The sequence below is a fragment of the Hoplias malabaricus genome, chromosome 1 (assembly GCF_029633855.1).
Source record: "Hoplias malabaricus isolate fHopMal1 chromosome 1, fHopMal1.hap1, whole genome shotgun sequence".
NCBI classification, from domain to species: domain Eukaryota; kingdom Metazoa; phylum Chordata; class Actinopteri; order Characiformes; family Erythrinidae; genus Hoplias; species Hoplias malabaricus.
The window spans coordinates 59663894-59690560 of record NC_089800.1 but is presented as its reverse complement, the minus strand read 5'-3'; the positions used below and the strand labels follow the sequence as shown (position 1 = coordinate 59690560).

Below are 26667 nucleotides of genomic sequence, written 5' to 3'. Positions count from 1 at the left end.
CAATGTCAAATGTTAAACACCTAGAAGGCAGGAATGTGTTTCTGCTCTGAATATTTATCCTTGTAATTCTCATTACAAGTTTGACCTGCAACTTAAGCAGTGTTCATTCATGAAAAATAAAAATAATTATAAAATATATTAATGTCAGTCCATAACATTGTTGTATCATATTGTTGTAGATGAAAAGATGATATCTGCACTCTTATAAGTGCGATAGAAACATTCATTGACATTTATAAATTAATTCATATTGGTTGTTCATTGACATTTTGAGAGCACATCTGTGTTTAAGCAAACGTAATAATATTTTATTTTTAATTGTGATTTCAGTATACCCAGTTGCCCAGAGGAATGTGTGTGTGAGTGTGTGTCTGTGTATGTATATATACACACACGTGTGTGAGGGTTTTGAAATTCTTGGAGATGGTATGCATGCATGCAGATGGTCGACAAGAGGGGTTGGAACAATTCTCAGCAGGAGAAGGTCTGCTCTCAGGGGCTTTTGGCATAATGTTTCATGATCTTCTCTTCACAAAAACATGAGACAACATTAATGAATCTGAATGTTACTTAGAATAACCAGTATTCTAGTGTAACAGTGAACTTTGTGAAGACATTTACAATTAATGGCAAATTATATGCTTTGCTGTAAGAGTGTCACCTTATTGTTCAAGATTAGTTGCTCTGGTGACGAGGCACTTTGCTGCCCACAAAGAGAGGATAATCTGACACAAATGGTGGGTTTAAGTATTCCAGTCAGCACAGATTGAGCCGAGAGGTCTATTATTCAGCTGGATCAGACCCAAAGCGATTCAGAGCGTAGTGCTGAAAAGTTTGGAAGAAGCTTGGTAACGTGGGCAGAGAGAGAAGGCACTGCAGTTAACCATTATTGATGCTACACACATGCTGCTTACTCTGTGCATTTCAGTCAAGCAGGCGACTGCACTGAGAAATGGTGTTAATAGCGCTCCTATTAGTCCATATCCAGCTGTGATTTTTACATACTCCTGTCAGGATCTGCCCTCTCTGTCTCACTCCTTTCACACCATTTATATTTGTTTACTTATCAGTGCTGTGTAAAGGGAGGAGTCTCTTACATGTTTCCCAACTGAAAGTGCTAGCTGTGCTCTGACTCAGCACTTACCTTTTTCTCATTGTTTCCATTTCCTTTAGCAATTTGTGACTATTTTGAAATAGAATTTTTGCCACTTAAGGGAGATCTGGCCCTCAAATGGCACATACCATGGTAAACACATTCTTTTTCAGTTTTCTGATTTCCCTGGCTCTTACATGACAACTAAGCATAAACATTTTATTCTGAATTCATTGTTTTTCAGCTCAAAGAGAGATCATTTACATATACTGCATATATAACACAGTAACAAAAATAGCCTGCTCAGTTGTAAAAGAGGTTGGAAAATGGTAATTTGAAAATATATTAGGCAAGTTTTGTTGTTCTTTTTGTAGTTTTGTTTGGGAGGGTAAGACCATGAAAATATACTTATAGCTGTTATGTTTTTATTCACATCAGCTTCCTTTAATTATGTATCTCCACCCATGACAAGGGACAGCACAGTCTGAAACAGGCTCGAAGGTGTCGCAAAGTTGACACTGTAGAGAGGAGAAAACTTACATGGTGGATACCTTGTGGCCACTACACATGTATCCACAAAGGAATGCCTCTCAACATGGCCCAAAACATAGACACTCTTCTCACCAAGTGACCAGACAACAAAGCCAGTCATGAGGTAGTAGTCACGTATGCCAGCTCAATCACTTCTGCCAGTCAATGAGAGCGGTATTGTTTAGAAAACTGATGACCCAGTTTAGTAACAGATGATCAGACAAAGAGCTAAAGTGAAGGTGATGTAGTGGTGGAAGCGCATATATCAGCTTCCTCAGTCAGTCGTGGACTAGGGCATCTTGACCCACGAGGCTGTCCTGGTCATGTCCTGAAAGCTGTATTTGACAATGATCCATTTCCACTGAGGCAAACAGGTCCACATGCACCTATCCAAATGTCTCTCATATAATTCGGACTACATCTGGGTGAAGTCTCCACTGGTTGGTGACAGCCTCGAGAGTGCATTCGCCATCAAATTGGTAACCTTGTGAATGCCCACATCCATGGTTCCCATACTGACGCATTTAGGACCTGGTGCCCCTGTAGTGAAAGTGGCCATCTTAGATGCTTTTGAAAAGGCTGAACAAGGGTAGAAGGCCTTGAACACAAGGTCAAATAGGTGTCATGATCCTTTCCGTTTTTGTGGGACTATTGTGCGTCTTGGAAAGTAGCTTAGATGCGCTCAGTGTAGGGGCAGTGTGGGTTTGGGCAAAGGGCTTTATTGTGGGTCACAACATTAGAAGCAATGCGGTGTCTACATCTAGCAAGTGATTGAGTCCAAGAGAAGAAGGATCTGCTGTTGATTTCTGAGATTTGTGAGGGTGAAGCATAAGTACTGCATCCTCAAACCTCAGAAATTTTTTTAGAAAATCTGCATTAGATGCCGCTGTTGAAAGCACATCATCCACTATGCTTCCTAAATAACCAGATGACTTCATCTTGGGTACCGTTTAACTACAGGCACAGAGTTTGTCACTAAGTTCAATGAACAAGGATTTTAGCTGTGCTAAATCATTAGAAAAAACATGCAGTCTCACTTAACGTGGACAAGAAGCACCTACTACTGCAGGAAAACAACTTTGACTGACATGCTAAAGGGCCAATAGTAAGTCTATTTTGACTTGTGGTACACAAGCTATTTTGGCATGACGTGTAGTAGGAGGCAAACTTGAAACTGGTGCCAAACTATGCTGGACCAATACAAAATGATACATGGCAGTGCATACACAAGGATGTACAGATAACCGAGCAGAATGTAACTGGCATATTCCTTGATGCATGGGTTAACCAAAGCCTCAAGAAGGTGGTCTAACCGAAGTCATGTCTGTCATACTCTTTCAAAACCATAAAGCCTTGTTTTTCATCACTCAGAATTTGCAGGGGATATTGGCCTTAGTGAAAAGTCCAGGTTTAGTCACACACTGATGAATGAAAAAGGCTACAGTAGAATATTCTTTCCTAAGAAATTTACGTTAAGATTAGATCTGTAAACAGGTAGTACCAGTTACACATGAATCTTATTTTTGGCCCAAGTAGAGCTGTTAGTGACATTCATCCAGTCTCTTATCCTGTTATTTCTCAATCTGTACTGTGCAACTGGGCTTTCTGTGATTTCGTCAATGGGAAATGAACAGTTGCAATTTTGTGTGTGCACACCATATTGCAGGCTTTCAGAGGGAAAAATGTATTTGAAAAGCCTCTGTAAAGAGACTTAGCTTTTGTCATTTTCTCTTAGTGCCATCATTCATAGCTCTTATGGCTTCAAAATAATATTCATAATAACAAAGAACAGACAAGTTCCCAAGTACCTGCTGTCATTATAATGACTGTAACAAACAAATCAGTAGCTGTGTATGGGATTAATCCATACATATTTTGCATAGTTTTACTGCAGGAGTTGGCTTCATGCCATCTGTAAGGCTTTGTCCTCAGCTTTCTGAGAGCTTGTTGTATATTTTGGCCAATTCAGTCTGTAGCAGCATTAACTGCATAGCGTTTGTATTTGCTGTGTAGAAAGCAAAGAGGCTATGTAGGTGGTCTCTTTGCTAATGAAGTGCCAAGATACTGAAATCTTCTGAAAGCCATTTTAGTGAAACAAGTCACACTAATAATTACTTCATAATATTTATTCTGCTATTTTTGTGTTCCTTCCTGCAGCGCAACCCTCCCTTAGAAATCAATGACCTTTTTGAAGACATCAAGGATGGGGTGAAACTGCTGGCTCTGTTGGAGGTGCTGTCTGGGCAGAGATTAGTAAGTGCTACTGCAATGCATTATCCCATGTTGTCTCACCAAATCTAGAGATTATCCCTCTGAATAACATCTGACGATATGAGCAGAGCTGTAATTTAGTGTATCTCTGGGGCACTATCTACCATTTAAGCCCATTGATTTGGCTTAAAACTATTTTTATTCTGCTCCTAACAAACTCCATCTGTTTCTCCACAGCCATGTGAACAGGGTCGGCAGCTGAAGAGAATCCACTGGGTGTCTAACATTGGCACGGCCTTAAAGTTTTTGGAAGGGAGAAGGGTAAGTGAGCTTTCTTCACACATTGTTTTACATCATCCTCACACCCATAACAAGCACCAAGATATTGTTTCTGCCTGGCCTGTCGGTCTTAATCTGTCTCCCCCAGAAAGGAGATACAGTACCAGGCAAAAGTTAAGACACTCTTTATAGAATGTGAATTTGTCAAAGCCTTTAAATTATTTTGATATAAAGCTTTATGCTTAAAGAAATGTTTAGATAAAAATACAGAACTGTTTGTTTTTAGCAGCCAACTTAGGATGTGTTCCAATGTTATGTGAAAACAGGAAAAATAAAAAACTCTATTCTATGAGCAGATGAGCACAGAATTTTACTGCTGTAGTATGTTAAACGTTATGTTTAGTCCCAGCAATGTTAATATATTCACTTTATGTGAAGGCTCAATCTTCAGAAGATAAGAAGAAAGAACATTTAAGAAATTTCTCCTTAGTGTATTTTGAAGTGTCCAGTGTAAAGTCTGTCTTTTACTGTGCCTTTTCTCCTGGCATGCTGTCTCTCAGTCTGTGTACAGGGGATCTCCGGTCAGTACACTCTGGAGCTGCATCTCACTCTTTGCTCATGGATGTTTGCTCACACTTAGCTGATTATGAAGAGAAACTGTGCTTCTCTCTGACATAACTACACTTGGCTTTAATGTCATGCATTTGCTACAGTACATTAAATATGCCATTATTGTAGTTTCAGGATGGAAATATTCCATTTTTTCCATGTTTTATTTTACTCCCCAAAGAAAACGATCCAATTTACAAATCTTCTTTTTTTGAGTATGAATTGTTCATGTTTGGTTTATGGCTTAAATGGTGCACATGACAACTAATGAATGAGCTTTGCTGTTTTGCAAATCTTGCTTGTGCTAGCACTTGTGGTCATGATGAAAATGCATTAGAATAGGAAAACAATACCTTCAGTCCATCAGTGTATTCAGTGTTTTGTAAAAATTATAATGTCTTTTTTTTCAGATCAAACTGGTCAATATCAATGCCACAGATATTGCTGATGGAAGGCCATCAATAGTCTTGGGGTTAATGTGGACCATTATCCTCTATTTCCAGGTAATCCTTACAAATGTACAACTATTATATTGATTTTGACTTGAATTGATTTCACTTGACTTGATCTTTACCCACAGAGAAATATCATATTTTTATTGTAAGTGGTCAGTATGTTCATCCGCCAATGAGTGTTCTCTGAATATTTCTTGTGCGTTTCTCAGATTGAGGAGTTAACAAGCAATCTGCCAGCCCTGCAGGCACTGTCCAATAGTGCCTCTTCTGTGGATAGTATGGCCAGCTCTGAGACCGGCAGTCCACCCATGAAGAGAAAGGTTGTCACCAAGTTCCAAGGCAGTGCTAAGAAAGCACTGCTTAGATGGGTACAATGCACTGCAACCAAGTAGGTCATGCTTTTACCAAACTGCAGTATGTACCTTTTTTATATATATAACTAATTGCCAACCAACACATATGTGATTATTATTTATTATTATTTATTATTATTATTATTATTATTATTATTATTATTATTGTGCTGTTTACTTTTTAGTTTTGTTCTAGGTTTACTAGGCTGGTCTAGCTAACATGTAATGGAGGATACTCTTTAGTTAAAAAATCGCATTTAATTGACTGGATAATTGCTGATATCCTTGTCATATTTTTCATTTTTGTTACATGATTAGCAAATGCAAGCAGGCATTTACATTTTGTGAGCATTTTGCATGGTCTTGGCCAATGGAAATGGTCTTGATGTTTTTGGATGGATGTAAATTTCTGTTAAAAATATGTTTTTATTCTCCTGCATAGTTACCATTCTGGGGATATGGGGATTTGTTTAACAATGATGTTTTGTAGTTTCTTGAAAGACTTTTATTGAATACTTTTATCTTCGGATATTGTGCACTTTGAGGGCAGTGATGATTTAAGCATGTGCAGTGCATATTGGTGAAGTAATGGCTTCCATTACGTTTAAGCTAAACTAGCCTTATAAACTCACTGCAGAAAGCAGTCCTCTTTAACTAAACGACATTAGCAGTCTTTGCTGAAGCTAAAACTGTTGGGTGATGTGTTGACAGGCATCTGGGGATTGAGGTGAAAGACTTTGGTCCAAGCTGGCGCAGTGGGGTAGCTTTCCACTCCATCATATATGCCATTCGCCCGGACTTGGTGGACATGGAGATTGTGAGAAGAAGAAACAACCGTGAGAACCTGGAGGAAGCCTTCAGTGTTGCAGAGAACGAGCTGGGCATCCCACGTCTTTTAGACCCTGAAGGTACTCATGATTTTTTTACTGTTATTTTATTCAAAATAATTCAAAATTGACTCAACACATATCACCGTTTTACAGATTCGTTAGGTTACACATATGCTTTAGCTTGATGTGGTCTTGATGGTATGTGAAAATTCAGGCAGACGGGACATTATGACTGAGCATCTCAGATCTCACTATGAGCAGGCGGCAGCCATAAATGTAGGCCATGCTGTGTAAGAGCACAACATGGATGGGGATCAGTTAGAGTCTGACATACTTACTGGAGCTACCAGTGGCCCTGGGGATTTTCTAAATATGTTGTTATTCTTTAGGGGCTGAGGTTCCTACACGTACTACGCTGCATTTTCTGCATTTATTAATCTACACCTCTCGTAATTTAGATTGGGTGACTTGATTTGTTTAAGATGATTTTAAATCTGTCACAATGATATGCTATAGCACTCTCTCTCCTGTATGTGTTTCTGCAGATGTGGATGTGGATAAACCTGATGAGAAGTCTATAATGACATATGTGGCACAGTTCCTTAAGCACTACCCTGACCCCAACCAAACAGAGACAGATGGACAACAAGAGGAGGTTTGTCTTAGAATCTCTCACCAAATGTGACCTCATATATGCATGTTCGCATATTAGCTAAAAATATGTAACTGCTTGCTTTTTGATGTAGTGTTTTTCAGAGGTGGGTAGTAAATAGTTATATTTACATACAGTATAGGTATATGTAAGATTTATACTTCTATATTTATTATAATTATTTACATTTATTACTTTTCTTATTTATTATTTTTGCTAGCAATCCTTTCACATTAAATGAAGTACATCCAAGAGTTCCTAATTCTTGTTTGATATCATTATATTTTGTTAGCAACAGAGTATGTGCAGCTTTGTGTGTTCACACATTTGAGCTTTTGTTTTAAGACCCATCAAATCCAAAAATAGTAGAACAGAGCCTAACAAATTTCAGTTCCTATGTCTATACCGGCTTCAGATAAAAAAGCAATTCTGTATGTTAGTCTTGCTTGTACACAAGTAGTTATGCTACTTGTCTACTTTGACCCAAGTTGTTTTTTTGGGCAGATGTTTTTACATGACTAAGTATTTACCACAAGCAACAATAAGTTAAGTTGGGTATGGATTTAGGCTACTTACTCACCTCTGGAGCTTGTTCAACATGTAGTGCAACCCAGTCACAATCTAACCTAATAAAGAGCTATAAATCCCTCAATCCCATGCTCCATAATGACATGCTCCATTTGCTCACTCTGTCTCTCTGTCGCTTGTCATGTGCATCTGTTCATCTGTCATGTGCATTTGTAGCTGCTTCTTCGTTCCATTCCAACTTTTGCCCTCGCTATCCCCACGCTGCAGGTAAGTGCTGACATCACCTCAAGTCTGCATGCATCAGGCTTTAGCGGTTGTGGTGGACTCTCTATGCATTTTCTCTCTTTTTCTCTCTTTCTTTCTCACTCTTTCTGTTAACATCTTGATTGTGTTGTATTTGCATCTCTCTGTGTGTCTTGCTCCCCTGGACAGTATGATCCTCAAGATATTGAACTAATGCTTGAGGTATGTGTATGTTCCTGAATAGTGCTCATACACCAAAATGTTTTCAGCCTTTCTAGACGTTTTGACCTTGCTGTGGTCAGTCTGCTGTGGGTTTTGATATTGCTTTAGCATAGCTTCTACAGTCATGATGGTAAGGAGCCGCAGAACTAGGAATCAATGTGTCTGTGAATGTGCATGTGTCCAGAGGGAGGAGAGGAAGGTTCTGCGAGAGCTGAAATCCTGGTTGGATGAGCTGGAAAGAGATATACTTCGCACACAGGGAGGAGAGGGCAACCTCACAGACAAATATCAGGTAACACAGCTAGGTCACACAGTGATTCATATTGTAAGGACTTCAAGTATTTTTTAAAAAACATAAAATACATAAAATTTCCTTTCTGTAAAATTGGTTTCATTTTCGTTAACATATATAAAGGCTTCCTTTTATTTAATTTTGAAAGAATTATTAATATAAGCATAAATAGGATCTTACACTGTATTATATTTGTATAATTTAGATATATTGATTTTTGTCCTTAGTGCCTAGCACTAGTCAAGATGATGAAAAATAATCAACATTATTTCTACATTTACTTTGTTTCACAGGCCTTTAAGAATTTTAGAGTGCAGTATGAAATGAGGAAGAAGCAGGTGGAGTCACTGCTGCAGCCTTTGCAGAGAGATGGCAAACTGTCTGTGGACCAGGCAGTGGTCAAGCAGGCATGGGATCACGTGTCTGTTAGGGTATGTACCTCCCATAAAATGTTCATACTTCATCAGCTTTAGGAGACGCAAACACTTTCTAATCTTGTTTAAGAGGTATGGGAAAGGCCTGAGGAAGCCCTTTCTCTTCTGTCTATGAATCTATTTGATCAAAGGGTCTCTGAGCCAGTGGCAGTTTTTCCCTCCATATGTTTTCTGAATAGTTTTGTTGGTTGTTGCTGAGTGGGTGAGCTGTCAGTGGTTGTTACGAGGTGAAGTGTGAACCAGAGCGAAGGCCATTCATCCAAAGTTCATTAATGGGAAAGAAGACCAGACACAGAGGGGGTTTTGTGTAGAGGAACATAGTGCTCCACTGAACTCACCCTGTCCACCAGCCAGCAGAACACGATCAAGTGGAGGAGGCACTTGCGAAACAGAAGAGGGCATTTTGGACACTTCACTCTATTAAAAGCAGACTTGTCCTTTCTTTCTAGCTTCTGGACTGGCATATCCATCTGGATAAGTCTTTACCTGGTCCACTGGGGGTGATTGGAGCCTGGCTACATCGTGCAGAACTTGCTCTCAGAGAAGACATCCCTATCCAACAGGCCCACGAGGAGACAGCCAACATCATCCACAGAAAGCTGGAGCAGCACAAGGTGATTTATTCTATGAATATTTATACGTTGACACCCTGTTTTTCCACTTTGATTCAACATCACAGGTTCATTTGCTCTCATGCTCTTCCTGTGGTCCCTGTCACTTTTACAGGAAGTACTAAATAATCTGGAAGGACACAGACAGACATTCCAGCAGATTCACAGAGACAGATCAGTAAACGGTGTCCCTGTCCCAGCTGAACAGCTCCAGGACATGGCAGAAAGGTCAGTTATACCAACTCGTCTGCAGCCTCACAGAAACAAGGTTGTGATTCTATGACCTCACAATGTTTATTTAGCTTTTTTTTCATGATGTTTATCATCTACTTTAACTTTGATTTGATCAGTTTGGTACAGTGTTATAATAATTATTCTAAGAAACACAAGATATACAAACCAGTAATAGCATACTGGACTCCAAACAATATATTTGAAGACACACAGTTTTATTGTTATTATATACTAATAAACTTAAAATTAGAAAAATAAAACATAATTAGTAGAAACAAAAAACATTAATCTTGGTAAATGTATCCCCAGTTCTATATCATCCATTTAGACTTTAGGACTTCTTAACTAAAATATGATGTCAAACAATGCAAATCGCTAATCAGTCACATTTAACTGATGTTTTTCTTGTTTTCGCAGATTCAATTTTGTGTCCACCTCATCTCATGTTCACTTAATTAAACTGGAATTCTGGGAAATGAAGTACCGTCTCATGGCTTTTCTTATCCTGGCTGAATCCAAGCTCAAGTCCTGGATCATCAAATATGGTCGGCGGGACTCTGTGGAGCTGCTTCTGCAGAACTACATTGTGAGTCTTCAGTTTAGCACTGAATGAATGAGACTATTTGTTTCTTATATATTTTATTAACATAATATTTTTGAATCTCTGTTCTCTGCAGGCATTCATTGAGGGTCACAAGTTCTTTGAGCAATATGAAACCACATTTCAGACCCTGAAACAAGCTGCAGACATCTATATCAAATCTGATAGCTCAGGTAAAGCTATTTTACTTGGATCCTCCCCTAATTCTGCAGTTTTGCATCCTTGCATAACTATTGGGTGGTTTATATGTTTCAGACAGTGCTGCAGCCTCATTCTGTCATGTTTTGTCTTTTTGTCATGGTACTATTAAAGCAACACTAGGTAAGATTGGAATTCCCTCACAGTTGCCGAGTTTAATTCACTCTTATATCACTGTCTTGTAATGTGGGGTGGGGATGTGGTGGTAGGGTGATAAGGTTGATCCCAGAGTTACAACGACAGAGACTCTATTCACCCCATTACAGGTCAGTGACATCATAATGATTTTGAAGCTGTAATTTAAAGGTAGAAAATACTACCTAGTGTTGCTTTAAGGAAAGTATTTACTTCAGGTATTTTAACCCATTCAAAAATCGAAGACAGATGTGTCTACAGTTTCTTGCTGTTTAGGTACTTTAAATAATATAAATATGGGCTTTACATGTGAGGGCCTAATTGTCCATCTCATATTCTAGGCTGTAGGATCTCCAGGAGAGGTATGTTTAGAAGCATTTAGGCACTTGCTACTAGACCCTTAATATTACTGTGCACACAGTGAATGATTCTGATTCACTCTATTTCTCTAAACCTGATGATCTCACACACTAACAACTACTGCCAACTACTATGGGTACTAATCCTAATCTCATAGGCTGTAGAACAAAAAGAAAAGTTTGCATGACTCGTAGCCCAACCCATTTTTTTTCCAGAGGATTATACAATTCTTGTAGTATATTAATTAATTTGTTTCTCTACTCCCCTTTATTGTGTAAATGTAATAATGTGGTGGTATGTGCTCCCAGCTGAAGAGCGTGAAGGCGTGAATAAGTTTCTGAGTGATGCAATGGCACAGTGGAAGAACCTATCACTGGAGGTGCGTAGTGTACGCAGCATGCTAGAAGAGGTCATCTCCAATTGGGAAAAGTATAGCAGCACAGTGGCCAGCCTGCAGGCCTGGCTGGAGGATGCTGAGCAGATGCTCAACCACTCTGAGAGCGACAAGCGTGTGAGTGCAACAACATAGATATTCCAGAGGCCCTCAGCCCAATTTTGTACATACTTTACAGTCTGTTGCACAGTCTATATAGCTGGTGATTTTGAGTGCCACTATTTACTTCATTTGTGAAATACTTTTTTATAACCATTCTTAATGTCAGGGAGGTGTGAGGAGTAGATTTAAAGGATGCGGACACACTCGCTACAACACGGAAAGGTTTAATAATGAAATAACAAAACAAACTTTACGAGAAACACGAGATAACATTTACTTGACTGGGGAATGAAACAAACGAACTAGATTAGAAACACGAAGACTACGAAAACATTTAGGAAACAAAACGAGCAAGAGAACAACAGAATTCACAATGACACAAACAAACTCAAATGAACAAAATGACCGATACCAGGAAGTGAGGGAAGAGGGCTTAAATACATGAACTTAACAAGAGACACCTGACACAGATAACGAAGGACAATTACAGAGAGGCGGAACAAGAGGTGGAGCTAGAGTGAACATAAACAAAGCCATGTGCGGAGATAGAAAAACAACAAACAGAGCCATATGGAAGGAGGAAAACAACCAGAAAGTGTCAAGGTGTGACACTTAAGCATAACAGTTTAAATATTTTTGGCCAAAGCTTGAATTTCCTGTACATGTTAGATGAAACTGATAATATTCTGGGAGCATTCAATCTGAGTGGCCAAGAACACAAGCAATTAAAAAGAACTGGCATAAAAAAAATCATACATACACCACAGGTACACGTAAAGGGCATTTGCTTAGTCATCTGTAAGAGAGTATTAGTAGAGCACAGACCAGATGATTCAGAGATAGTTAGAATAATAAACAGTGGCATAAATACATGGGCGCATAATGTAAGAATGAACACATTAGGATATAGATGTGTTATGATGCCAGTAATTAGAATAAAAATCTGTAAATCAAAATAAACATAAATTTATAGTTAAACACTAGGAATATTCATTCGTTCATTCATTCATTATCTGTAACTGCTTATGCAGTTCATGGTTGCGGTGGGTCCAGAGCCTACCTGGAATCATTGGGTGCACACTAGGAATACTTTGAGGAATTCAATTTTGGTACTTTGTGCCTTTTGCAGGAATTCTTCAGGAACCTTCCACACTGGATACAGCAACACATGGATATGAATGATGCAGGGAACTTCCTCATTGAAACATGTGATGAGACTGTGTCTAGAGATCTGAAGCAGCAGCTGCTCCTTCTCAATGGCAGATGGAGGGAGCTCTTTGTCAAAGTTAAACATGTATGTGGTATTAAACGTTTGTCTTAGCTTCTTGTTATTGTCATTTTCATATACATTCAATATACATTACATATTTAAGTGGAATTTCTAAGTCATTTTGAGGTGGGTTATGTAATAAATTATTATAACATGTAAATAAATATATTGGATGTGTAAATACGTAATTACATGTACACATTACACAGTGATTAAATATGACACTCTTATCACATTCAGTATGCAAGAGCAGATGAAGTGGACAAGCTGCGGAAAGACTATGAAGATGGCATCTTAGCTTTAAAGATTTTTATGGACACATCCAATGAAAGGATGAATACACCAGTCCAAGTATCCTTCTTGAATATAAGGACATTTCTTCAAGATATTGAGGTAAAATAAATCAGATCTTTGTTCATTAGCTCTTAATATGCTGTTTTTAATTAACTTTTAATTGGAATTACAATCCTGCACACACAGGACATCAAGCACAAAGTGCCTGCAATGGAGGCAGTGTACAAGACAGCAACACGCAATGCTCAGCAGCTGACCAAAGACACTTCTCAGGAGGAGATCACACAGATGCTGGCTGCCATGGCAACCATCAAAGAGGAGCTTTGCAAGGTGACTGTCTCTGTCTGTGTCCAACCTGCTCTGTCACATCAAAGAGATGAATGTCACTTTTCATTCTTTGCATTATTATGACATGATTTAACTTAATGTGTGTTAGATAAGAGAGAAGGCCTTGCCTTTGCTGAGAGACGCCCAGGCCTTGCTGCCACCTTTAGAGGAGATGGAGAAGCACATCACTGGGTTCTATCAGTCTCTGGAGAAGGCCAGCCGCATCACCAGCACACGTGAATCTGAGACTCCAGGAGACTTCAAGCAGAAATGTCAGGTGATTGTGTTTATGGGTCACAACTGCTAGTACTGTGGGTAATGTGAAAAATTTGAGCTGCCATTTCTTAGGTTATGTTTACATAACAAGCCATGTTCCTCAGTTAAAATATTAAGCTTCTCCCATCAGGAAGAACTGATCTCTGTGTCTTAACAGTTCATAAATATGTGGCCCATATTTTCATTAGTGTGAATGCACCTCTGCCCTGAAAGCAATCAAATGCTCAAATTTTATTATCAAGTAAACCACTGCCACATAGCCATTGCTAAATTATACTACAATTACATAAAATGGCCCATCTGATCCGACTGTTCTCATAATGGTCAACTACACATCATTTCAGACCAGTAGGGTTGAGATGTATTCACAGAGTGAACCTCTGCGTAATGGAGTAGTGTTCGATTTTCTTCTGTTTCTCAAAGATGAATTCCTTAAACGCTGTTTATCTGATGAGGATTGTTTTAAGAGTCTACCAAGACTTAAAGCTGTTTGGAGACCCAATCTCATTAATAAATATCTTTATAACTTTTGGGAACACCATTTTTAAACTTATATTTCCTTTTATATTCCTTATCTTCTGTCATATCTCCTAATAAATAAATAGCTTGTACCTTAATTCTCCTTTGACTGGTTAATTAAAAATAAACAAAGCAAAATATTATAAAACCTTTCTGTATATGAAATTGAAATGATTTTATTTGTGTGTTCAAATCTGGGCAAACTTTGTAATCATAATCCTATGAAAAAATATTGATGTAAGTTTTGAAATTTGTAACCAATGCAATTTTTCTCTTTCTTGTTCACTGTCTTGGTTATAGGAGCTTGTGACATACCAGCAAAGCTGCAAAAAGTGTCTTACAGTGATTGACAAAAATCATCAGATCATAATGAAGGCCCTGGAGAGCAGTAAAACCTTGAAACACCTGGATACGTCTCTACTTCAAAAGAGAGTGGCAGAACTTCAGGCTTCCTCACAAGTGAGTCTGTTTTCTTAAATTCTATATAAGTGAGGTTAGCTTATTGTGACTGTATATGTATAATGCATGTTAGAGCATAACTCTATATTTTCCTGTGCCTAAAGGCTATGGTAAAAGAGACCACTGAATGGAAGAAGCATGTGGAAGCCAACAGCAGTTTGTTGAAGCGGTTTGAAGAGTCTCGTGCAGAGCTAGAGAAGGTTCTTAAAATAGCTCAAGGCTCTATGAAAGAGAGAGGAAACCCAGAGGATTTGCTCAAAAAGCACACAGTAAGATGAAATCGTTTTGGACAAATCTCTTCTAACACTCTTGATATTGGCCAAGAGAAGAGCCAGAACCTCATTTCTTCTTTAACGGGTGCAGAATATGTCAATAAACATTTGTCTGTTTTGTTTAAATTTCTACAGGAGTTCTTTGCACAGCTTGATCAGCGAATCCTTAATGCATTTCTGAAGGCCTGTGATGAGCTCACTGATATTTTGCCTGAGCAGGAGCAGCAGAATCTGCAGGAAACCGTCAGGAAACTGCACAAACAGTGGAAGGTCAGGTCACACTTTCATACTTTTTACATTTACTTTCAGAACCACAAAACTCACATAATATCTCAGCAGTTCAACAACTAATCTGTTTTTGTTAGACATTTCACTTCCCCTTATAACTTTTCAGTGTTGTCTTAATAGCCTATTCTTTTTTTCCCAGTGGCACTTGGCATATTTGTGGAGGTCAACAGAATAAAAAATTCAAGAAAATATGGAAATGGAATGACACAAATGGAAATGGACACAAAATGGAATCTTATCTAATTAACTTTTATATCTACTCAGGATGTACAGACGGAGATACCTTACCACCTGCTGAATCTGAAAGTGGAGGTAGAGCGCAGTCGTCTGATGACATCTCTGCAGGAGTGCCAGGCAGAACTGGCCCGAGAGAATCGCAGCCTCCCGGGCATGGGCAGCGAGAGACTTGTCAAAGAGCACAGGGTAGGACACGCACATACACTTTGATGTATTGGAACTTTTATTTCCAGCTTCATTGTAATTGCTTAAGCTGATTAAGCTGCCACTGTTCTGTTTGTAGGCCTTTTTCAGTGAAAAGGGCCCTCAGACGCTATGTGAGAAAAGGCTACAGCACATGGAGGAGCTCTGTTTGAAGCTGCCAGACAATGAGCAGGCGCATCAAACCCTGGAAAATTCCAGAGCTACCTTTGCTGAAGTTAAAGATGACATAGAGAACACTCATCAGAAACTCATGCAGCATCCGGATAAGTGGAAAGAGTTTAACACCAGGTAATTATTTTGCCTGTCTGCTTTTTCGTTGTTCCATGAAATAAGCATTTGTGCAATTTCATTTTCTGATGTGTCACCTTACAAAAGCTAATTTCACAGTAAGTGTATGTTTTATAACTTGAGTGACATGTTGTAGGTTTTAATATTATTTATTTTGCTTGAACTGTGTTATTACAGATTTTCTGAACTTTCTGCATGGTTGACTTCAAAGGAAAGTCAGCTAAGGCTTTTACGAAACCGCGCCAGTGACCCCAACAAATTTAGCCAGGTCAAATCCACAATAGAGGTAAGGAAAGAAGAAGCAGGATTTGAGAATGAGAAAATGTAAGTACAAAAAAAAAACCTTTTCCGTTTATGTACAGAGCCTGAGGAACGATGCAGAGCTACAGGAAGGGAACATGGGCTGGCTGAAATCCCGCCTGGCTGTGCTCATAGAGATCTGCACTGAGAGTGATGCTCAAAGACAGGCAGCTGCACTCAGCAAACTCTCCACTGATTTCAAGGGCCTGCTCACATCCCTCTCAGAGGTAAGTGAGATAAGCTCTTGCTATTAAAGTAGTTTCTACCATGCCCTTAATAAATCTGTTCTGTAAATTTTTCCCAGCAATAAATGAACCTGAAACCCAACTGATTTTACAGATGGCTACATATATTTTAAGATATTTTGATTTATTTTTGTACTGAATATTTCAAGGATTTTTTAATGTATTGATTTAATAAGAGTGCATTTTTGTGTATGTGTCTGTGTCCATACAGTCTGAGAAGGTGATATTGGCTGTTGGAGACTGTGTTCAGTTCCAGGAGGATGTAAGAAACACTCTGGATGAGCTAATACAAGGGCAGAAGGAGCTGCAGGCAGAAGTTACAAAGATTCTCAACTCTGAGTCTGCAAGAGAAGCTCAGCAGCTCCTGCTCATTCACCAGGTGCTAGCACCACATTTCTGATATGTTGAGTTGAAATGTATGTATATCTCCACCTTTGATCTGCGGTTATATGTTTTTTAATTGATGTTTCTTTCACTGTCATATTTTAGCAACAGCTGAAGCGTCTGCGGCTGAAGAGGAAGGAGATCGAGCAGCAGATCAGCAGAGGCCAGCAGCTCCAGAGTGAGGAAGGGCTGGGGGAGAGTTTACAGGAAGATCTGAACAAACTGGAGACCACTCTGAGCAAGATGGACCAAAGCATGGAGGACCAGGAGCAGAACCTGGAGGTGCTGTTAGTCAAAAGTAGTCCAACGCCATCAGTCATAGTGTCCAGAAATTCTTCTTAATGTTATGAACCATTAATGCTGTCACATAGAGGCCATGACAGATCAGGGATTCTATAGTAAACACATTTTAAACATATCCACCCTATTGCACTTATTAAAATTTTATCTTTACTGTCATACATGTATTTTTACTCTTTGGTGGTATGATGACAAATATTTAAAGACATTTTACACGGGTTTATTTTTACAAAGATTTCTTTCTTGGTTTGTTTTTCAAGGTTAATACAAACTGTTTGCATCATTAAAACTGCATGCCACAATCATCACACAGTTGCTTCAAACCAGACTCACACATTTGCTCATGGGGTTCTGAGACAGAATGACGTAAATTGTTTTGTCATAGTGTAACTTTAAGAAACATAAGGGGGGAGAAACAGTTGCTGTCTTTCTGTTCTTGCAGGCTACGCTGGCTGCATGGCAGGACTTTGATAGCCAGCAGGCCTCAGTGAGTGAGTTTTTGAACCGGGCACGCACAGTCACTGAGAGAGAGATGACGTTCAGTAGCCCAGAGAGCCTGACTGCAGAGCTGGAGCAGGCAAAGGTGACAGCCACAATATGTTCTCCAAAACCACTTGTATTGCTACTAAGTTTATGTAAATAAAACCTATATATAGTGTTTCCCTCATCTCATACTCGATGTGCTATATGTTCAATATGGCTGTTTTAGGAGCTGCTGCAACAGAGTGAATCTGAGGCCAAACAGGTGAATGCCCTGCTGAAGAGGGCAACAGAGATCCAACTTGGTCCCAAGAACCAGCCTCTTCTTCAGAGTCAAGCTCGCTCCCTCAGTGAACAAATGGACAAAGTTGAGGCTGGCCTCAAGAAAGAGTAAATTCCACATTCTAGATTTATATTACTGAAACTTGCTTAGAGATCTACAACATCTTCAAGTTAAAACCCCAAAGTCCTGAATATCTGGGTCAGGTGTTTTTTCTATAAAAACTAAAACTTTGTGAGGGTTATTATGTGTTATTCTGTGAACATCAGTAAATGTGAAAATGTGAGTAGGGTAATGTATTGTTTGCTGTCTTTTTTAGTGTAAAGACCCTAGAGGGTATGAAAGCTCAGTGGGACTCTTTTGGGAGCGAGTTTGAGAGCTTCTCCACATGGATTTCTGAGAAGGAGAAGGAAGTAGAGGCTCTAAAATGTTCTAATTCACCACTGGAACAACAGATCGCTGCTGTTAAGGTAAACCTTGTGTTTTGAAGCACATCAAGCTGAAAGCTGCAAAATGTGCAGAAAATTTGACCTCCCTTCCTGTGTTCTTTTGTTGACCAGGGTGTGATAACTGAGCTGCAGGATAGGGCAGATACCTTGTCTTGTCTGGAGGAGAGGGCTCAGACCGTGGCTCAGTTTGTGTCATCTGGCGAGTCTGCACGAATTAAAGCTCGTCTGACACAGATTGGCAGGTACTGGGAGGAGCTTAAGGAGAGTGTGGAGCACCTAAATGGACAGCTGGAAGAGAGCTCTTCACACCAGCAAAAGTTTAATGCTAACCTGCAACAAGTAAATCTACATATATAGTTACTCTCATGTCTAAACATTTTAGCTAATCCAGAGCTTTTCTTAGCCTTGTGCGAGCATTACATGATGAATAACCAGTAAAAATAGAAAGGCACAGGGATGTTCTTAAATTTAACTCCTGTCACATTCATTGACTTATCACTGTTCATTTTAATGTTATTTATTTCTTCTTTAAAGTTATCATTTCAGAGGTACAAGGTTTTTAAAGCCATTTTATGTTTCATTGGTACATGTCATACTCCTTTCTACTCGTTTATGTTCCTTTTACAGGTACAGTCAGAGATTGATAACATTCAGAAAAAATTGGACACACCTGTCACTTCCTGTATATCGTCAGCTGCCACTTACAAAGCTCTACAGGACCATATGGTATTTTCTTTGAATTACAAGATTCCCTCATAGTTTGTCAACAAATTTAGTGGAAGTAGATTTAATTGGAGTTGTAATTGTACATGACATATATTCCTTCTGACACCTTCTGTTTTGTCTGCAGGATGTATTCCAGTCCCTGGAGAAGCTGAAGGCCACCCTACTGTCTCTGTGTGCTGGAGTCCGCAGGCTAAGTGAGAGGGAGAAGGCAGAGAAAGCAGCGACATCTCTTCAGGACAGCTATGAACAGAGCCTTAAACAAGCCAAAGACAAGCAGGGCCAATTGGAGAACCTGCTGTCTCTCTGGCAGAAGTAAATAAATATTTCATTAGAATACGCTTTGTACATAAGTACCCTTATTTCTGCTCTCTTTTTCATTTACTCTATTATAAAATAAAAAGTCAAATTTACACAGTTTTTTCATCTGATTTCATTTGACATATAGCTCCTCAGTCAGTCAAGCACACTGTACTGTCTTGGTTATTTGACAACACTTGGGATCAGGGAATATTGTGTGCATTTTATTTTTGTCTGTGCTATTCATTAAATTGTTTCTGGAAAATCTCAGCTTTAATTCTAAGATTAATGCTTGATTAAATTATAAAATATTTTCTTTCAGATATGAAAAAGACTGGTTGTCTTTGCAGTCCTGCCTTGAGAGATGTGAGTCCATGTCTGTTTTTCCCAACCAGTGTCTCGTTACTGACAAAACAAAGTTGGATGGAGAACTGATGGAACGGAAGGTAAGTAAGAATAAATGATTAGTAGTTCTTTTTACATGTATACAACTGCCAATTTTGTTAATATTATTAAATGAGGCTAATATTTGTTGTCTCTGTCACTTATGTCTCATGACTGTGTGGGTTTCCTCTGGGTGTTCTGGTTCCTTCCCACACAAAAACACATGTTTTTAGGTGGACTGGCTATTCAAAAGTGTGTCCCACCATGAAGCAATTAACTATTTTTTGTTTTTTAGCATCTGCAATCTGAGCTGCAGTCCTTGGGATCAGTGTATACAGGCCTACTGACCCAAGCCCCAGCCCTTTATTCCACAGCATCAGATGAGCAAGTGAAAGCACTTGAAGAGGATCAAGAGCAACTGAAGAAAAGATGGAACATACAAAGTACATCTATACCCAACAGGTGAGATCTGAATGCATATTTGTGTCAAAAATTATAGTAACACTTGATGAACTGTTATTCTATAATGGAGCATTTGATCCTAACAATTCTTGTTATTACAGAATCCAGGTACTTCAGGACCACCTCTCTCGGGTGGACAATTTTGACCAGGCTCTCCAAAAGTTCTTCAAGTGGGGAGAGTCTTTCCTCTCATCCCTGCACTCATTCTCCCAAGTGAATGTTACAGACCTACAGCCAATTGCAGTAGAAATAAAGGTGCGTCGTATTACTAGTTTTAGGCTTGAAGAATCTTACATCAGTATTATTGATCATAGAAAATAGAGATTGTATCAACTTTCATATCAATATATATAAAATAAGATAAGGTAATACTTTATTAGTCCCACAGTGGGGAAATTCACAGTGTTACTGCAGCAAAGGAACAGTACATTTATCAGTAATAAAGACTAATAAAGTATTACCTTATCTTATTTTATATATAAAAATAATATATTCTAATGTATTATGTACAATAAGAAGTGTAACACTACTAATATTGTAGTAGTGTAATAGTGTTAAATTATTATATTATATATTATAATTATTTTATAGTTATATGTAAAAACATCAATTTAACTTGAATCTGTTGCAATAAAATGTAGCATTGGTTTATAATTATATTTTATTCTTGATGATTTTGAAGTATTTGTAGTCATTTTAAAATTATTCATAACACTATTCACAATGACTTTATTCTAGAATTTACTAAGTTGTTTATTTTAGCTTTCTAATAGTTATTTTAAACTTGCCAATTTGCATTAATTCTACATGTATATTTAAATATTTGATACATTTTTCTAAAAAAATGTTCTATTATTCACACATGAGACAAACCCAAAGTTCTAAATGGTAGTCTACATGATAAGGTACTTAAGCTTATAAAATCTGGCAATCTTTTTCATTATTGACTTTACTGTGAAAATCAGCTGGCCTCTGACTTTTGCAGGAGAAGGCAGAAGTTCTTCAAAGCCGAAACCATGATAGAGAGGACCTCCAACAGCAGACTGATGATCTGTGCTCTTCCTGTGAACCCGGAGAGAAGCAGCTCTTGCAGAGCAGGCTGGAGAACAGTGTGCAACCATACCTAGAGGCCCAGCAGCTGGTGATGTTGAGAGGAGAGTGTGTAGAGAAACTGGAAGCTTTCCTACAGACACATAGTGTGGCAGCAGGTGTCCTGCGTAGTCTCAGACACACAGTAGAAAGTGCCGGCAGCTGGGACAAGAGCCGAGTTGACGAACTGCAGAGAGATCTAGAGGCCATTGTCCCAGACATCAGTCACCTAGAGACACTTGCCATCAGCCTGGACAGTAGCCTGTGCAAGGCTCACCTTCACCTGACTGACAGTAAGGAGGCTCGCACCTCCTGCCGCTCACTGGCCGACTCTCTGAGTTCAGAGCTGGATGGTGTGAGGACACTCCTGGGCTCCAAACAGAGTGAAGCAGAGGCACTTGGAGCACTGTGGAGCTCTTTCAGACAGCGCAAAGAGCAGCTGCTCAAGAGTGTGGAGGATATTGAGGAAAAGGCTGACCAGCAGAGCCTCAAAGAACCAAACCTGCTCACATTACAACAGAGGTACTGTAAAATTTTAAAAACGTAGAGAGAAACTTGCTAATTTGTACCCACACAATTCACAGTCACTGTAGGAGATAACCAGAGCTTACTGTGACTATTCGTTTTTACTTGAGACTAGAAGTGAGAAGTGTTAGAAATGAGACATTTTTATGATTACTGTGTAATAAAATGTTATTGATTTGCATGGTTTTATCTTCTGGGGAGAAAGAAAGATCAATTTAAGATCTTGAAATTTTTATTAAAAAAAAACGCAAATGATCAGGAATGAAGATACAAACCTGTCAGTATAAAATGATCATTTGTTTTTTATGTATTTTTTTTTTAACTTGCTTCGAAAATGACATTATTGACGCTGACATAAATGACGTTATTCGTACATAGGTGCATGTTGCCACTGCCACAGGATGAACAAAATTTGTATTGTCATAATGATAATTTTCACAAGAGAAGGAGAAACTTTATGATAACAAATCCTAATGAAAGACAAAAGAAAATTTCAAAGTAATTATATAATCATAACAAATATTATAATAACATTAAGTGTTCCATTGCTATGATATACCTTTTTTGTGTATCTGTGATGTATAGGCTTCGGTACTTCAATCAGCTGGAGGATGAGCTTCAGTCCCACCAGCATGAGGAGCAGTGGCTGAGGGATAAAGGCCAACAGCTGGCCCAGCGAGATGCAGAACTAGCTGGAGAGGTTCTGAGGGAGATCAATCTACTTACAACCACATGGGAGGACACAAAGAAACTCATCACAGAAAGGTGGCCTACTAAATCCATCCACTTTAATCATATCATTTTTTTAGTCCTCTTTTACACAGAAAGTTTTCACTCAACAGTGTGTATTTATTTGTTGTGCTCTAGGCAAGAACAGTGCAATGCAATGATAGAACAAATGAGGGACTACCAAAGTCTGAAATCCTCAATCAATGCAATAGTGGAGAGTGCAGAGTCTGTGGCTGATATTAAATTTGTTATAAAGGACCAAGAAGACACCAAAAGATCACTTTATAAGGTAAGTTAATATGCAATAGCAAACAACCTTTCTATTACATAAACTACCCTGTTAAATACATTAAATGTACTTTTTGCTGCAATAAAAAACCTTTTCTTCTAATGTTTTAACTGATTGTATTCTTTCTTTCATCAGCATGAATCAATTAAAGTTGAACTGGCAAGTAATCAAGTAGAACTGGATAACTTCTCTAGTAAAGGGAAGCAGCTGTTGAGTGAATTAAGTAGGATTCCAGACTGTCAAAGCCAGGTGATAAAGACAGAAATGGATGCTGTTTTGGACCAATGGCTAGATGTGAGCAAGATGCACACACCTAAGAAAGCATCACATATAAATGTACTTGAAGCAAGTGGACTGGTAATTTAGTACAATCCAATATATTCTATTTCCATTTATAGGTATCTGAGAGAATTGAGGAAAACCTTGAGAATCTAAAAAAGAGTTCATCCATATGGGAAAATATTTACAGAATCAGTGAGGAGATTGAGAGCTGGTCCAACAGCTCTGTAATGGAACTCACAGACAGCCTCAGCAACTTCAATGACAGCCAGAAGACTGAGACCCGCCTCAACGAAGTCAAGGTTGTACACATACTGTGGACATTTATTACTTTATACTGTAGTTAAAATACTGGTGTCTAATTTGGTCTCTTTCCCCCTGTATAGGTTGAGGTAGAACACAAGGACAAGAGGTTAGATAGTTTTCAGGAAAAAGTGGCAGAATTAAAGCAGCTTGGTGGTACTCAAGACACCCCTCCAACATTGCAGGTATGAGGTCTAAGGCGAAGAACAGTAATGCAGTTTGGTGATAGTCATGGTTGTCAACAAACATTCAACACCTACATCTCTGGCAGGTCCTGGAGGCTGATCTTAAGAAGAAGATAAATAATGTGCAGGAGATATATGAACAGGCCAAGAACAACCTAAAAGATTATTGCTCTCAGAAAAAGCAACTGGAGGACTTCCTCTCTCAAATGACTAATTGGCTGAAGAAGGTGGAGGGGTCCCTACTGGAATCACAGTGTGCCTCACCTTCAGAGGAAATCTGCAGAGTGAAGGTACAGAAAAGAATTACTAGCAAAGTATGTCTTTACATACAAGGAATTAGTAATGGATTGCTTACACTGTGACAGAAAAATTCAGAGAGGTTTCACATCTCTGAGTGAGTGACTTACAAACTCAGTCCAAAACATTATTTGTACCAGTACATAGTATGGATTACTTGATAGTATAAGTGGAAAAGATTAATGAGAGGTTGGATTTGTATTAATTAAGAGATGGTTAAAGTATCAAAAAAAAAAACCCTGCAGATGCAGAACCCTTCATATTATCTGCAAATACAGTTTATTCAATAATTAGATTTGTTTATATCAATTTAGTTTAAATGATTGTACATATTTGGTTTCATGAAGCTTACCTCCCATCTGTGTCCTGTATGCACTGTATGTTTTGTAGGAGATCCAAAAAGAGCTGATGAACCAGCAGACAAGCATAGATTCTGCACGAGAGAGCCTAAACACGCTTTGCCGAAAATACCCCTCAGAAGAACTGACTGGCCTTGGTTCTGCTTTAACTGACCTCATCAAGAAATACGAAACTGTCAGTCAGCTTTGTGTTAAAAGACTGGGATCAATGCAACATGGACTACAGCAGCTCTTCAGTGGTGAGAACTAACATTCTTTGATTGAAACAAGAAACTTTGAGAGGTACATTAAAAAGCACTAAAAAAGCATTAAAAAGTATGACCCAACTTCACACTTTTCTTCCTTCACATCTTGCCTCTAGAGCTTGTGAAGCAGTTTCACACATGGCTGTCTGGACAGAAGGACATAGTGAGAGAATGCTGTGACAATTCTGGGGACACTAGTGTAGTAGAGCGCAAACTGCAGAAGCTGAAGGTATAACTCATTGTACAGCGCTATAAATTTTGTAAAAAAATATATATATTGCCTTAGAAATTAGAGTGACGTTTTATTTAGAATGTTGTTCATGCCTCATAGTAAGATATCTCCTCTGTCCTGTAGGGAGCTCTGGAGCGGGTTGAGGATGGAGAGTCTCGTCTGATGCAGGTGTGTCAAGAAGGAGAAAAGCTCCTGCTTCACCTCCCCAAAGCCACCGCTGGTCAGGTCCAGCAGAGTCTCTCATCCATCCAGCAGGATTGGGATAGTTATGTGGAGCAGTGCAGACTGAATCAGCAGAGCTTGGAGGAGAGTGCTACTCTGCTTAATGGGTGAGGGCAAAATTCTCAGCACTCTGAGATAGGTAGTGTCAGTCATCCAGCTCCAGGGACCTGGAGGTTGTGGGTTCGAGTCCCGCTCCGGGTGACTGTCTGTGAGGAGTGTGGTGTGTTCTCCCTGTGTCTGCATGGGTTTCCTCCGGGTGACTGTCTGTGAGGAGTGTGGTGTGTTCTCCCTGTGTCTGCATGGGTTTCCTCTGGGTGAATGTCTGTGAGGAGTGTGGTGTGTTCTCCCTGTGTCTGCGTGGGTTTCCTCCGGGTGACTGTCTGTGAGGAGTGTGGTGTGTTCTCCCTGTGTCTGTGTGAGTTTCCTCCTGGTGCTCCGGTTTCCTCCCATGGTCCAAAAACACACGTTGGCAGGTGGATTGGCGACTCAAAAGTGTCCATAGTGGGAGGGACAAACTAACCCTGAACCTATCACTAACTATAAATTCCCACTTGCCGGTATCCGCCTACTTTCTGTGTATGCCGCCTACTTTCTGTGTATGTCCCGCTCACTTGCTGGTCTCCAGCCTAAAGAGTAGTTGTGGAACATTCATTCATTATCTGTAACCACTTATCCAATTCAGGGTCACGGTGGGTCCAGAGCAGTGGCGGATGCTAGTCTTTCAAGGAGGGGAAGCTCAATTTCGGCCTACATCGTAAAATGTGTCGGTTTATTTATACGTAAATTCTACCCTCCGTTCCTTTTTAAGAAAATGATCTGTGACCCTGTCGTACCAACAAGGCGTCTTTTCCAGGGACTTGACTAGTGTCCTCTCAATGGCCAGCAGAGCCATTGGTGAGCCAGCAGAGCCAAGTGCTGTGTGTCCGCCCACGTGCACTCACACGCGGGGAATTAACTTGTGCTAACTGGTTGGGCATTGATCCAATTTGGGTAGGCCCAGACCCACTCAGGTTCACGCCCCTAAATATGCGGGACTGCATGGACGGGAGCAACCGTTTATATCTAAGCCGCGACGGGAGCGGGACAGATTTTGCTGATTTTTGGTAGAAGCGGGAAGAGCTCTAGGTGAGAGCTGCATTAAAAAATCAGTCTAGTACAGACCTCTACCTGGAATCACCTAGCTTAGGCATGTGTATAATGAATTTAATTTATATATGATATAGCTTATGTGCTCAAATAAGTGTCAAAGAAATTAATTACGTATACTCAATGGTCAGTCTGATTGGACATTAAATAAACAATAATTTGTCACTGCTTTGTCCCTGTACTGTACACTTTTCTTACTTCTCTGACTCGACTATTTAGGATTAATGGAGCAATTAAAATGTTTTTACCAATCTGTTTTTGCAATCCAAATATTTAGAGTAATTTTCTATAAGGATAAAGATTTTGTATAAGCAGAGAATGTACAGATGTCGTTTTAAATATCCTGTGTTTGAATATGTGTATGTTCTTGTTGTGTAGATTTGAAAGCCATCTGCAGAGGCTGAGCCGCTGGCTGGAGCGTATGGAAGTAAGATTGAGCACAGAACTACCAGAGGGCAAACTTGGTGACCAGGAGAAAGCAACACTGGAGCGTGTAGAGGAGTTCTACCAGGAAGCCCTGAAAGAGAGGTCAGACACCGTAATGAAGAATTGCTAATGGTAGTGTGATTAGATAAAATGCGCAGAGAGTTTATGGAGAGATGGAAACATGCTGAAATGTATAGTGCCCGAGAGACTGCTCTGTTCTGTGAATGATATCG

General features: G+C 39.3%; 1 protein-coding gene across 6 annotated transcripts in view; it reads left to right on the top strand.

Annotated features, from left to right (window-relative positions):
• syne1b (spectrin repeat containing, nuclear envelope 1b) overlaps window positions 1-26667 on the top strand; it is an 86134-nt gene that overhangs the window by 9998 nt on the left and 49469 nt on the right. For all 6 annotated transcript variants that reach the window (XM_066668932.1, XM_066668891.1, XM_066668899.1 and 3 more), the window contains exons 3-48: window positions 3782-3877; window positions 4073-4156; window positions 5134-5226; window positions 5388-5566; window positions 6243-6439; window positions 6907-7016; window positions 8191-8298; window positions 8592-8729; window positions 9182-9346; window positions 9459-9571; window positions 9995-10163; window positions 10255-10351; window positions 11180-11382; window positions 12497-12661; window positions 12878-13030; window positions 13118-13261; window positions 13368-13535; window positions 14354-14512; window positions 14617-14781; window positions 14920-15054; window positions 15337-15495; window positions 15593-15801; window positions 15979-16087; window positions 16164-16328; window positions 16558-16725; window positions 16836-17012; window positions 17473-17613; window positions 17740-17900; window positions 18110-18260; window positions 18351-18578; window positions 18867-18965; window positions 19090-19277; window positions 19585-19708; window positions 19942-20108; window positions 20210-20363; window positions 21094-21719; window positions 22308-22487; window positions 22590-22740; window positions 22876-23034; window positions 23139-23321; window positions 23406-23507; window positions 23594-23797; window positions 24195-24402; window positions 24525-24637; window positions 24764-24969; window positions 26387-26536. In XM_066668932.1, the coding sequence (XP_066525029.1) occupies window positions 3782-3877; window positions 4073-4156; window positions 5134-5226; window positions 5388-5566; window positions 6243-6439; window positions 6907-7016; window positions 8191-8298; window positions 8592-8729; window positions 9182-9346; window positions 9459-9571; window positions 9995-10163; window positions 10255-10351; window positions 11180-11382; window positions 12497-12661; window positions 12878-13030; window positions 13118-13261; window positions 13368-13535; window positions 14354-14512; window positions 14617-14781; window positions 14920-15054; window positions 15337-15495; window positions 15593-15801; window positions 15979-16087; window positions 16164-16328; window positions 16558-16725; window positions 16836-17012; window positions 17473-17613; window positions 17740-17900; window positions 18110-18260; window positions 18351-18578; window positions 18867-18965; window positions 19090-19277; window positions 19585-19708; window positions 19942-20108; window positions 20210-20363; window positions 21094-21719; window positions 22308-22487; window positions 22590-22740; window positions 22876-23034; window positions 23139-23321; window positions 23406-23507; window positions 23594-23797; window positions 24195-24402; window positions 24525-24637; window positions 24764-24969; window positions 26387-26536 (7523 nt within the window). The remainder of the gene's footprint in view (window positions 1-3781; window positions 3878-4072; window positions 4157-5133; window positions 5227-5387; window positions 5567-6242; window positions 6440-6906; window positions 7017-8190; window positions 8299-8591; window positions 8730-9181; window positions 9347-9458; window positions 9572-9994; window positions 10164-10254; window positions 10352-11179; window positions 11383-12496; window positions 12662-12877; window positions 13031-13117; window positions 13262-13367; window positions 13536-14353; window positions 14513-14616; window positions 14782-14919; window positions 15055-15336; window positions 15496-15592; window positions 15802-15978; window positions 16088-16163; window positions 16329-16557; window positions 16726-16835; window positions 17013-17472; window positions 17614-17739; window positions 17901-18109; window positions 18261-18350; window positions 18579-18866; window positions 18966-19089; window positions 19278-19584; window positions 19709-19941; window positions 20109-20209; window positions 20364-21093; window positions 21720-22307; window positions 22488-22589; window positions 22741-22875; window positions 23035-23138; window positions 23322-23405; window positions 23508-23593; window positions 23798-24194; window positions 24403-24524; window positions 24638-24763; window positions 24970-26386; window positions 26537-26667) is intronic.